Below are 14,128 nucleotides of genomic sequence, written 5' to 3' on the forward strand. Positions count from 1 at the left end.
TGCTGCCCGGGTGCAGATGTTGGCAGGCTGCTTGGCACACCAGGGGCACTTCTGGACATTCCCCTCTGAGTGCTTCGATTTTCTCAGAGAAATGGGAAGTAAAGGCAAGAGCTGAAAGTGAGGATGGGGTGGAGGTGCCAGAGGTTTAGATAGAACGAACTGTCACATAGGAGAACAGCAGAGTGAACAAACAGGTCAACGTAAACAACTGCTGGGCAGCACTGTGGGTCCATTTTCAGGTCAAGGTCATGAAAGTGAGGCCAGTGGACATGCTAGGACGTTTTCTCCAGCCACGTTTGCTGTCCAGGTACGGGTACAGACAGGCAGCTGGACTGAACAAGGGCTGGAGTTCTGCCAAGCAAGGTCAACAAATCAAGAAGAGGAAAAGTGAGGTGAAGGAATATGCTAAAGGGTGAGCTTCATGAGAGACCACAGGATTCATACATTTAATAAGTAAATAAATTAACAAATAAACATACCCAGATTACCTCCTGGAACAAAGCATGCCAATTTAAAAATGCATAGAGAAACATAAACGATAGCTAAGAAAACTCTAAAGAACAATGCAGGAGAAACTCACCTTGCCCAATGTGAAAGCACAGTAAAAATCAAAAGAATAGAAACACAAAACTAAACTCGGCAGAGGACCAATAAAACCAAAGAAAATATATAGATGGCAAATAAACATATAAAAAGAAGCTCAACATCATATGTCATTAGGGAACTGCAAATTAAAACAAGTTAAAACACTACACACCTACTAGAATGTCTGAAATCCAAAACACTGACAATGTAAAGCAATGGGAACTTTCATTCATTGCTGGCATGAATGAAAAATGGTACAGCCACTTGGGAAGGAGGTCTAACAGTTTCTTATCAAGTTAAACAGAGGCTCATCAGATAATGCACCAGTTGTGCACTTCTGGGTATTCACCCAAATGAGCTGAAAACTTACGTCCATGCAAATGTTTAGAGCAGCTTTATTCAGTTACCAAAACTTGGAAGCAACCAAGATATACTCAATGGGTGAACAGACACAGAGTGGTACATCCATACAATGTAACAGTATTCAGCAATAAAAGAAATGAGTTATCAAGCCACAAAAAGACACGGAGGAAAGTCAATGCACATTGCTAAATGAAAGAAGCCAGTCTGAAACGGCTACATACTGTATGATGCTAACCATAAGACATTCTGGAAAGGGCAAAACTATAGGAAAAAAACAGTAAAAGACAAGTGGTTGTCATGGTGAGGGAGGGATAAACAGATAGAGCACAGGGGAACTTTTGAGCAGGGAAACTATTCTGTATGATCCTGTGATGGCAGACACATGACATTATGCCTTTGTCAAACCCATAGAACACGAGTCTCAGACTGTGCCACGGAAGCGCTGCTGAGGTGCGGCTGGCAGAGCCCAGCACCAGATCTGGCCTCCTGGAGGAACCACGTCTCCTGGGGCTCTGGGTGGGGCCCATGGGGCCAGGTGTGCCCTGTTGCACAAGCAGAAATGGCTGCTTGAATTCTCCGTGACTACCAGGAGGAGAAATGACAGAGCTGCCAGCTGAAAATTAACCAACCAAGAGAACTATATCCCAGGAGAGACTTTCTGATTTTCTTCTTGTTCTACTAGGCTTTGGTACTGAATTGGCATTGTCACGATCAACATTTCCTCAGAAACCCATTAATTGAAAGGCCCAGTCTGGGGAGGCAAACAGATATGTTCCTGTCTAATTCCAGAATGTCTTCAGCGAGCCAAGCAAAGAATGCTCTATTACCTCTTCTGTAGTTAAACCACACCTTTATTATCCTGCACCTCATCTTGTAAGGGACGGTTCATACTAAATATACTTTGGAAATACCTGGAGTTCTCCTTGTATTACCTTTATCTGACCCATCTGCTGCTGCTTGTAAACCCGCATTTTTTTCTCCCTAAGTTGTGTAAACAACACCTGGACTGTAATAAAGGTAAGTGAATTGTTTCTTCAAGTTTATGAATTTGATGAAGTGATGCTTCTGAAGAACATGAGGTGTCCCACTTGTGACTTCAGGACATGAGCTCAATGCAAGCACTGCAGTGTCTGCCACTGCTGTGTGCTCCATTCTGACCATCACTGTGCTTGGGTGAACACCTGCATAGGGGCCTGGAATGCCAGGTACTTCCTCATCCACCTCTTGATAGTGATGGCCTCGGCTGCTTCCATGGCCACTGTGAGCAGCTGGTATTCTTGTCTGAGCTGTACCTGGAGACCTACACTGATGACCCTGGACGCTCCCAGGATGTTGACATCATCTTTCTTATTCAGTACCTGTCCCTGACCATCTCAAGGAGTCTCTTGATGCTGGGGTTTGTCATGGTGCTGAGCGCCCTCCTGGGGGACTACCTGTGTTTGGCCAACCAGACCACTAACGAGTCGTCCAGAGGGGAACAGACCCAGACCTAGCACAGCCTCCACACAGCCAGACCCCGATCAGCAGAGCCCGGAATCCACCTGAACATTTACTTCCATGGGGTTTGGAGCCACCTGGGTGAGATCTTCCTACCTCTTGCCCATTATGAGAAAAAAAAACTAAGCATGGAAAGACTGTTACTCTTCTTGAATATAGTATACACACAACACACATATATATATATATATATTTTTTAAACCCATAGAACTGTACAACACAAAGAGTGAATCCCAATGAAAACTATGCATTTTAGTTAAAAGTAATGTATCAATATTGGTTCAACTGTAACAGATGTACCATACTAATGCAAAATGTTAATAATAGAGGAACCTGTGCTGAGAAAGTGGTATATGGGAACTCTATTTTCTGCTCAATTCTTCTGTAATTCTAAAACTGCTCTAAAACATAAGTCTATTAATTAAAAAATAAAACTCAATAGATGAGCTAACCTCTGGACTGGATACAGTCAATGAAAGTTACTAGTGAGCTATAGGAATTCACTCAGGACATGGCAAAGAAAGCGATTAAGATGTTACACCACTTACACTCATCATTTGCTTCATAAAACCTTTGAAGAAAATTTTTAAAAGACAACCAGTAAATATTTCTGAATTTGCAGACCCTGAACTAAAAAGTTTTTGAGCTCTTCCTATCCCTCTGCTAAGTGACTCAGACTTTTCCTTTCATCCCGAATCATTCCATGCACCTGGATATGATAAGCACGAACAGGAGTTTCTCTTCATCTATGTCTGGATCTTCCTTTAAAAAACGGCCTTCATTTCTTCAAACTGAATTGCCATAATCTACTACGCAAGAAGAAAGAGCTGGCTCTGCAGTTCCTGATCAGAAGTGTGGAGAACGCTTATGAAATGAGATAAAAGGGACACAGGAGAATAAGGACAGAGAGCGGAAGGAGCCCAGAAAGGAAGAAGAGGTTGGATGGGGCAACACGACCCAGTCACAAGCCTACCCTGGTCTCCCTGGACCCAGCATCATTTGTCACACCAATCGGATTTCCAACTATGCCTGCAGCCCTCTGCTAGTTTACCGCAGAGGTTTACAAATGCCACCACATCCGTGACAGTATTTTGGAGGTGGCCGCAAACACTTAGGTAGAGGAAAGGAGAACTGGTAAAATTAGGTCACTGTTCATACTGGATGGTCAACTAAACAAATCAAGGGATTCGTGAAAAGATAAGACCTAAAAATGAAAAAGGATGTAGTATGCCATTTGGGAAGAGGGAAACCAAAATTTTCTCCATGGAAAGGATGTAAGTGAAGACCAAAAAATGGACATGCAGGAGTAAATAAGGAAGTTGGTAAGCAAATTAAGGAAGAAAATGAAAGAAAAAGAAGGAACATTGGAAAATATTAACTGATTTGGCTAAAATCAGTTGCACATCTGTATCAAATTTCTACACAACAGTCTCAGCCCTTTGCCGCACTTTGCCAGCCTTGCCATTCATTAAAAAGGAAGACATGATCTCATCTTGTCATTTCCTAAATTGACATTAAAAATAAAGCCTTTGGCATCACAGTCATTGCCCAAATACATAAAACAGTCTTCCACTGAGAGCTCACTCATGCTGCTAAACTGACTCAAGTAGTAAGAAGAGTGGAAAATTAAACAAATTCATAAAAATGAAGTATCACCACTAAGCAAAAACTAGATGTGGTCTTCCTCCTCCTGAGGCCTTCTGTCTGCATCACAATCTTGTGGGAGACATGGACTTAATGGATACCCCATAGAGCGAACATCGAGGCAATCAGAAAGCCGCTGCACTCCTTAAATGCCATTCTATATTTCTTTAGCTCTTTGTCACCCACAAGAGAGCAGACCCACAAAGAAGACACAGGTAGCTCCTGTTAAGACTGGGGCAGCTTCTGATTTGTTGAACGAAGCCGACAGGTGAATGCTTTCCTTGGCGCATTACAAACGGCTGAGAGTTGGTGAAAGCTGAGAGCAGAGGTCCTTCTTTTCAACTATTGCATTTTAGCATACCATTTATTTTTTTTCCTAACTATAAAGCAATGCGCACTCAGCACTCAGCTTTCAGAGTGTTTAATGCCTCCCACCGCACGAGCTTTTGCTGCTCATCTGAAGGTGGACGTGGCTGGGGGGGGGGGATACAGGTCACATCTGAACCTGGTTTCCTGAGCCAACTAGGTCAGCTGGGTGATCCGATAAAGCCCCCTTCACCTCTGGCTCATTCTGCAGTGAAGGAGGGAAACTGACAAATTTGTGCACTAGGCTTTTTTCCCTAAAGCAATTATTTCCAGAGAATGAGCAAAGTTCTAACCTTTGAAAGAGGTTAGAGAGGTTATGAGCTGCAGAGGACTAAAGATGGCCACAAACTCTTTGCCATTCCTTCCACCATGAGGTGGGTCTGTGTCCTCTCCCCGTGAACTGGGCCCGGCTCTGAGACTGCTGTGACCAACAGGATATGGCAGAAGTGACGCTGAGCCAGCTCCCAGGCCAAACGAGACTGGCAGCTTCCACTTCCTCTCTTGAATGCCTGCTGGGGAGGGAAGGCGGCCTCCATGTTAGAAGCACCCTGAGCCCGCCATGCTGTGAGAAGCCCAAGCCACAGGGGAGGCCCGAGAGGGTGAGACAATGGGGGTCGGGGAAGAAGAGAGCGGTCAAGAAGCACCAAGGCCATCTTGGAAGCGGGTCCTCCGGCCCCAGTCAACACCACACGGATAAGAGACAAAGCTCAGTGTGAGCATGATCAAATGGCTATTTTTAAGCCACTAAGTTTGGGGGTAACACATTAGGCAAGAATAGATAAGCCAAGAGAGGCGAGTTCTTGCTAAGAGGAGATGCCCTGACAGAGCCAAAGGGTCAGGAGGCCAGCAGAACCGAATTAGAGTGGTGCAGGTACAAGGGCAGATGTACAGGAAGGGGGTTCCCAGCAGACTGCCTCCGAACAAAGCAAGGAGGCTGAGGTTTCCGGCCTGGTGGGGCATGGTGGGCCAGCCTGGTTTAAAGTTCAGAACCAAGGCAATAGGTAGAAACACCCCAAGGTCCTATTCAGGATAGTCTTGCCGCTTGCCCTCTCCTCCCCACAGCTGAGAGAAGACCCACAGGTAAACACGATACCCTCATTCACAGCAGGGCATCCCTCTAAAATGCCCGCTCTCCCCAGTCCCACCCTCAGGAAGCCAGGTACTGACGGGGCTGCCAGTCCCTTTGCCCATGCCCGTTGTTTATCCCACCTCCCAGCGGCCACCATTTAGGCAAGTCAAGGACACGGAAGCATCAATTCGGGCAGCCTTCCCAGCCTCCATTTCTCCTTCCTTCCCAACAGCCCCAGAATCTGTATGAGGCTGCAGGGGAGGGTTCTGAGGAGGCTGACCCCATGCTCAGGGAACACGTGACCTCGGGAGGACACATGACCTAAGCCAGTCCGATCAGAGCATCTTTCAGGACATAATGTGTCAAATGCTAGGACCAGGGTAAAGACTGGAACCATCACTGCTTCCCTGAAAAAGGCCAGCCTGGGGTCAAAGCCAACAAGCACAGGAAAGCAGGGCTCAGAGAATCCCACAGAAAGTTACAGCGGGAATCTCTAGCTACAGGCTAAATCTGAAATCACCTTACCTCTGGGTGTTTCCACCACAAAGCAATAAAGCCCGTACCAGTAAGACAGGTGAATGGGGCTGTTTCTTATACCCCAAAGCATCCCATCCACTGCAGATGCTTCAGCTACTTTTGCAGTATTCACCCAAGACCCTCCTTGCTTCCATCCATTCTAATTCTGACCCCTTGACTTTGCAGCCCAACCCAGGCCCCCTGGGTACTCTGCGGGCTCCACATGTGGAACCATGTTCCAACGCTGACCCTCAGGGCTCTATTAGGGGACTGGCCCAGGCTGAACCCTGACGTGTCCTGCTCCTGACCGCCTAAGTGCCCTGGGACCCCTCCTCCCCCAGCACTGATCCCTGAGCACTGCCCACCCAAGCCTCCTCGAGACAGTCTGAGACACACTCCCTTGGAGCAGCATGTCACCTCCAGTAACTTTCCCCATTGACCTGAATGCTCAATTTTAACCAATTTCACCTACATACAAATGTGGGTGGATGGGGGCTCCAGGGAAACTGTCTCTGCAGTTTATCCTCCAGGGAGGTGACTGGCCACCTGGAAAATCCTAGCTCTACCCTTCATCAAAAAACATGTAGAAAATAATAGGAACAAAAACAGATCAGTGGCTGCCAGGGGCTGGGGACGGGGAAAAGAGATGACATAAAGGGGCAGCACAGGGGAATTTGGGAGGGTACTGGGACTGTTCTGTGTCTTAATTGTGGTAGTGGTTACACAACTGTAAGCATCTGTCAAAACAAAACAAAAATTGCACAAAAAAGAGTGAATTTTAATGTACACAAATTAAAAGAAGTAAATATTTAAAGAATGAAGGAAAGGAGGGAGGGAAGGGAAGAAAGGAGGAATGGAGTGAGAGAAAGGAGGGAGGAAGAAAAGTGTGCTGCCCTGAGGAGTTTGCTGGGACCCAGGAAGAGCCTCTGAATGGGACTCACTGCAAAAATGCTTCCTGATCCTACAGTCCGTACCTTCTCTCACCCTTCTGACCTCAGCTTGAACATCTCTCCCTATTGGCCGTGCCACCAGTTCCTTGCTGCTACCCAATGCAGCCTCAGGCCATTTCACTAAATGACCAATGGGTCAGATTGCCAGCAGGTTTTTCAGTGTTTTGGTCTGTCTTCAACCCCTGTTCAAGCCTGTCCCCGAACCACCTGCCCCACCTCAAGCCAGTCATACACGTGCTTAGGGCTGGGCAGCACTGTGCATCTTTCCTAGGAACACCGAGCTCTGCTGTCCCTCCTGCCGGAGTGGGCAGCCACTCCTCCTGCCCTGACGTTCCTCTCTATGTCAGCCCTGGCTTCCACATACATGGCGCTGACAAGATCACCTGGCAACGGTGACACTGAGAACTGCCCTGCCACAGGGCTCCTTGCTCAGGTGACCAACCATCCCAGTGCTCCCAGGACTGAGTTTCCCAGGATGCAGGAGCTTCTGGGCTAAAACCAGCAGGGTCCTGGTCAGACCTGACCTTTGTGTTGAAGCTTGCCCATCTGGTGCAACGGATATTACAGAAGAGGAAGAGTTTGACAGAGCTGGGTAAGAAGAAACAAGAAGATGTATCTCCAATTTCAGTAGCATGCTTTGGAGAAGCCCCAGTGTATATTTACCCAGGGGTGTGAATAAAAGTTTGCAGGCCATGCCCAAGCACATGCATTAACGATCAGCAGCCTTCCAGGTTTGGAGTTCAGGAGTCTATGTATATCAGAGACATGGCTATTGGTCTGGTGAGGGAGAGAAGATCCAACAAATGACCCAAACACGGAATGGACAGAAACAAGCTCAGCCACACCAGCTGCCACTGCCCTAGGACCTAACCCTGTATTCAGGCCCAGCACCCTGCTCTTCTCCCTCAAAGCACAGGTCATAGTGGGCAGTGCAGAAGGCCCTGATACAACACCTGCTTCTATTATGAGACTTAGCTCAGGCGGAACAGGTAAGTAGGGAATGTCAGGGTGCCAGAGGCTGCATTGGGCCAGAGGGCGTTTGTCCCAGGCAAGGAGAGCCAGAACTGCAGGAGCAAAATCACAGCCTTCAGCAGAAAGGAGGAAGCCTCGGCACTGGCAGCAGGTACCTCCCTGCCCGTATTTTACGAATATGAAATCAAGAGCTGCACCGGGGCTCCCTACCTGCCAGCAAGAGGCTTCAGGGGTCTGCTATTTGCCCCATTTCCACCCCAAGGGCCCTGGGAGTGTTCGTACAGACCTGGTTTCTCAGGAATATGCGTGTCATGCTGTAGCAGAAACTCCTGAGCTGCTCAGGTTCTCTCTTTCCCACAGATGTGAGCTCCTGCAGGGCAGGGCCAGCCTCTCTCCTCCTTAACTCTGTAAACCCAGGGCCTATGTGAGGCCTCACGGATGGAGAAGGCACAAAGACATGACAAGGACAACCAATAAAATCTCCCCCAGAAGAAAAAGGCCCTGAACTTATGGATTAACAACACGGCTCCAGAGATAAAGGACAGCCAGGCCTCAGGGCATGCTGCTCCCTCTGATTGGCCCACTTGAGGTCCAAATACCCTCCACTGATTTCCTTAAGCACAGGCAAGAAAGGAGGAAAGTCCAAATAGACTTAACAAATACCAAAGGATAAAAGAAAAGGGAAACAATTCAAGAGGAGGTGAATTTAATTTCACAGGACAGAGAAGATGTCAGTGGAGCTCGGCGGTGAAGCTCTAGGGCTCTGTGGGTGGCTGCTGGTTCGATTCCAGGCCAGGCCACCTATGTGTTGGAGGACCCCCCACAGGCAACCCAGCTGTGACTCAGTTTCCTCATCTGCATAATGGGGTGATCCCAATGCTCACCTGATGGGGCTGCTGCGAGAACACAATGAGATGGAAATGCAGGGAGTGCCACTTAATAAAACCCTCACCAGTTGTATTTTGTCATGCTATATACTCACAACAGTGATAACAATAATAAATGTAGTGATAATACTAATGTATTAATAATAATAAAAATGTATGGAGAACAAACCACAACTAGCTTGCCCTCCAGGGTTCCCATTTCATACGGAACCCAGGGAAACACCAAGCAGGCTGTTAAAGAAGAGGAAAACAAAATCAGTCCCACGCATGAACCAACACCAGGTCTGTTAGGGGAGAGATAAGACTGGCTGAGGAAATGACCAAGCACATGCACGGGCGGGTGACGGACTCAAGAGAACGAATAATGGGCTTTGCCATCTTTTCTCCACTGAATCTCTAACAGAAAAATAAGAGAAATAAATTAAACATAAATTACAAGCAAGTTGCAGTCATGAAAGAAGGCACTGAAAAGAAATGTTAAATCTAATTAAACTACTTTAAGTTTTAAAGTTGCTGAAGAGGCCCTGAAAGTCCTAAAAGAAAGTGAATGTATCAGCAGTTTGTGTGTATTGCAATACCCCTTCAGCTCACACAGATCTTTCCACATTGCAGCAGGAAACCATACTCTCAAAATTAACCAAAAGAGAGCAAACGTGTAGGACACACTGTATGCGTTTTGCTCCAGTGAAAGCTGTAAAAGATCCAGGGCTGAAAAAGCAAGTGACGCACCACTCATATCTCTGAATGCTTCTGAAAATCTAAAGGCTTTGGAAATAAATTTTGGACAAACTCTCTGCATAATTCCAGTCAACTTTTCACCCAAATGATCAGATGTATCATTTCCCATAAGTTTAAATTCTGACCCATGAAAAAATTATATCGTTTATAGTACAATGCTATAGTACAATGCTTCAGGCATTTGATATAAGGGCCCAGATAAAATACACATCATTTTGAAAAGTAAAAGGTGTTTTTAGGAACACAAAGTGCTTAATGATACACAAAACACTCTTAAGAACTTAGATGAAAGCTGTTTTGCTTTCACTCGCTCACTCCTTTGCAATAATCCATGTTCTCCCACTTTCAGTGCCTTTGCTTGCTTTTATGATAAATTCCTGAGTTCATCTTTTCAAGGGACTTTAGTGTACTCTAAAATACTCAGAAACAGGATGATTCTGCAAACATTAAGCAGAAAAGACAAAGAAAAATGATTTCTCAGAGGACTTGACTTAATTACTAATTCTGTAAGAAACACATTTGCACTAAAGCTGTTGGAGAATCACAGTGGACACGGGTGGGGAAAAAAACACTGGAGATGTCCATGACCTGACTTGGGAATGGAGTCCTGAATTTGGATATTCCCAGAATACTTGGCTCTATCAGAACCCAATAAAGAGTGGTATTGGATTTAAGGCAGGAGTCCTGGCCACGTAGACTCCAACGCTGTGCAATGCTATGGCAAACAGATACTGAACACCAGTAAGAGGAAAGTAAGATAAAGGACATGCCAAGGGCAGGTAGGAACATTGTCCAATCATGAGTGAATCTGATTGGCCAACAACCTTCAGTGTGGGGCTCTGCTGCAGAGCTTCAAAAACATTAATTAAGATTAAAAATAGGCCAATAAAAAAGGGATCTGAGTTTATTTAACCCAGAGAGAGAAAGTTAAAGTATAGGAAATAGTATACAGTTAACGGTTAAGAACTATTCAATGTCTCCACTACAAAAAGATATACTACAGTTAGATGCTGAAAAGAACATTCTACTTAGAAAGGCCTCACACTGAAGTATGTTACTAAAGGAGGCTGAATGTATTTTTCCTATTAATTTTGAAAAAACAAAGGGCAGAACTCTCTCTTTTGGAGCTGGTAGTAAATTCAACGTAACCCAGATACATAAAAGTAAACTAGAAAAGTCTTTGAAAGTCTTTCAGATTTGTAATTCTCCTACAAACTAGGAACACTCTTCCAAGACAGTTTCTAGACTAAGTCTTGGTTAGTGAAACTAGGCTGACATTTCTGACAATAAGCAGGTAAGCAAAGACCTTACCTGCACAGTTCAGTTTGATAGCACTAGCCACAGATGGCTATTGAGAACTTAAAAGGCAGCTGTTCCAAACTGAGATGTGCAGTTAAGTGAATGTTACACACCAGATTCCAAGACTTAGTATCTCCCCCAAAAAACAATGTAAAATAGCTCATTAATAATTTTTACATGGATTGCATGGTAAAATAATATTTTGGACATATTGGGTTAAATAAAATATATTATTAAAATTAACTTCTTTTCACTTTTTCTAACATGGCTACTGGAATTCAAAAGACATATGTGGCTCCCATTTGTGGCTTCCCTGGTATTTCTGCTAGCTCAGGGCAGACCTAAGTAACCAAAGAAACACCACCATATCTGACACACTTGTGGGTTCCTGAGCATTTTCAAAATGCAAACAGAATAAAGCAAGGTAGATGGTAAAGCATTCAGAGGACACATGTGAAGTATGACAGAATCAGCAGCTGCTGCTATTATGCTATTTTCAGTAAGGGATAGCGTAACAATGGAGTTTCCGGAAAAAGAGATGTTGCAATTGCAGATTCTCTTTCTCCCTGCCCAGAAGTGTCCTGGAGACTCCGTCCTGGGCACAAGCTGGCTCTCTGCCTACCTTTGACAAGCTCTGGCCTGTACATTTTGCGCAGCTGCTCCAGGAAGCCGTTGTAGAAGCCCTCAGCCTGGTCCGTGGGCATGGCCAGGTGGAAGTCTGGCTTGTTTCCCTTGAGGACGCACTGAAGGGTGAACTGGCTGATGCACAGCACCTCGTACTGTTTGTCCATCACACTCTTTGACCAGTGCTTCCCATTCTCGTCCTCGAACACACGTAGGTTTAAAATCTTTCGAACCCTAAGGTTTGAAAAAAAAGCAGTGAGTACTGGAAGAACACAAACCCCCCAATACATCCCTATCCTCCAAAATGGTACCAACCTTCTAATAATGGACATAATGCTGATTCTATCACTTAGAGAGGCAGGATCTTGAATAAGTTCCTTATCTGTGCCTCAGTTTCTCCATTTATAATACGGGGGTAATCATACTCCTTCCTCATAAGGTTCTTCTAGGATTTTCTTCTTTTTTATCAGTCCCTCCAACTCATGGCAGCTACCGGTGGGAACCAGGGCTACAATGACAACCACCCATGAACTGCTCCTCCAAGTTGGAGGATATGTCAAAATATGGGTCGAATTCTAATTTTTTCTATAAAAATTCAATCTCTACCCTGAGATAACTGGTACCCATTTTTACACACATTCTTGGAGCTACTCAAAATGAACAACTTGGCCAGAACCTTGACAGGAAATGCACTGTTATTGCAAATATGCAGAAAGGTCTAGGGAGAGGCAACTTGACAATTATATCACTACTCCCTAATCCCAGAGGCATTTGCCCTACTCAACTGGATGACAAAGGATAGCCACCTTGGCAACAAAGTGGGCCGCTGATGTTCTTAGAGCCAGATTTGAGCAATATGGCAAAGCACCACCTGTGTGCAAATGAAGTTCCACCATTTGAGAGCCATCCTTTTGGATGATGTTGAAGACCAAGACAGTTAACACAACCAGTGGGCTTCTTGTGGGCCACATAAAGTTCCAAGGGCTCTACAAATACAAATCCAATGAATCCTTGTAATGGCTACCTGGATGGTGGTAGGTAGCCCCTCATTCCCCCTCTCTGAAGCTAAGGTTTGTCTTATGTCCATCACATCTCTTAGCCACCAAGGTAAGTGTTAGCTCTCTAGTACATCACGGCCATCAAAAGATTTTGACCCAGAACCCCAGATTTTAACCACTGCCCCGCATCACCACCACCAGTGCCTCTTTGATTATCCAGGAGACAGCTATTAAAACGCAAACATCCCTGATGTGGTACTGAACTGTGGTTATCAGTAACTATTTTCATTTCCTATATGCTAAAACAAATACCGTATAATGCATTAGCTTAACAACAGGAATTTATTGGCTCATGGTTTAAGAGGCTTCCTCCCAATTTCAGTATCTTCCTCCCAATTTCAGTATCTTCTGGCTGGCCAACAATCTTCAGGTTTCCATGGCTTTTCCATCAGAAGGCAATACATATGGCGGCATCTTCTCCTTTCTCTTCCAGGTTCCACTGTCTTCCAGCTTCTGGCTGCTCCCTATGGCTTCTCTCTGGCTGACCTTCACCCTGCTTATAAAGGACTCCAGTAATCTGGACTGAAGCCTAGCCTGATTCAGGTGGGCCACATCTTAACTGAAGTAACATCCTGAAGAGAAGCTGTTTACACTGGTTCCACACCCTTGAGAATGCAGACCAAGACCAAGAACACGTCCAAACTGGGGTACACAAGTCAATCCACCACAGCCATCAACACCTTAGCAGGAATTGGGTTTTGAGTGTGATTTTCAACTTAATGCAAGAGGAGCAATAACAAAACAGTAAATGCTGATAGGAAAAGGCAAGATTGGGCAGGGTTCCACCAGGGCTCTGGGCCCCAAGGGGCAGAATCAACGGGCCTAAGCCTCCGAAGTGAATGTGCCAGGGGATGTTGCGGGGGGAGGAGAATCGCAGGAGATGGGGAGCCCAACAGTACTAAGACAGCCAGCCAGGCAGCAGCGATGGCAAACTCTAACCTAGCTGGGGTCAGATAACCCAGATTCCACTCAGGTTTAGGCTCTCTAGTAAGTGTGGGTGCATGACCTCAGACAAGCAATTTCGTCTCTCTGAGCTCCAGATCCCTATGTGTAAGGTGAACAATGGGGCATCTCAAAAATGCATAAATAGTGCCTAGATCATACCGCCCAAATTGAAAAACAGAAATCATACATAAGAAGAAAAGAGACTTGGTTTTTGTGTCAAGAGAAAAAGAGGCAGAGTTCATGGACGTAGCAGCAAATAGGAAGGGGATCAAGTCATGCTCCCATTCCACTGCCGATTTAGTGGGTGACTTCTGACGGATTACTCTTCCTCGGTCTCCTCATCTAAAACCCATCGACTGGATAACTGATCAAAGTGGCAGGGGCCCACTTACGGGCACAAAGTACTAAGGAAGTTCCCAGCACTGGCACCACATGTAACACTCAAACTATGATGACTCAGAAATCTGCAACTTACATGTGCTCCAATTCTTTCTGCGTATCTTCCAGAGAAATACCCAGCAGCACACAGATGCCCCGTCCAATGGCACTTATCTGCTCTCCACCAACTATAAAGGAAACAAAGAGGAAAGATTCAGAACCAAACAGGTGCCATGA

General features: G+C 45.5%; 1 protein-coding gene and 1 pseudogene across 2 annotated transcripts in view; one reads left to right on the forward strand and one right to left on the reverse strand.

Annotated features, from left to right (window-relative positions):
* Positions 1-14,128, reverse strand: part of DTD1 (D-aminoacyl-tRNA deacylase 1) — a 214,483-nt gene that overhangs the window by 196,350 nt on the left and 4,005 nt on the right. For both annotated transcript variants that reach the window (XM_037811390.1, XM_037811389.1), the window contains exons 2-3: positions 13,989-14,079; positions 11,509-11,744 (exon numbers count right to left, since the gene is read on the reverse strand). In XM_037811390.1, the coding sequence (XP_037667318.1) occupies positions 11,509-11,744; positions 13,989-14,079 (327 nt within the window). The remainder of the gene's footprint in view (positions 1-11,508; positions 11,745-13,988; positions 14,080-14,128) is intronic.
* LOC119515935 lies at positions 270-5,849 on the forward strand (annotated as a pseudogene).

The sequence above is a fragment of the Choloepus didactylus genome, chromosome 19 (assembly GCF_015220235.1).
Source record: "Choloepus didactylus isolate mChoDid1 chromosome 19, mChoDid1.pri, whole genome shotgun sequence".
NCBI lineage: Eukaryota > Metazoa > Chordata > Mammalia > Pilosa > Megalonychidae > Choloepus > Choloepus didactylus.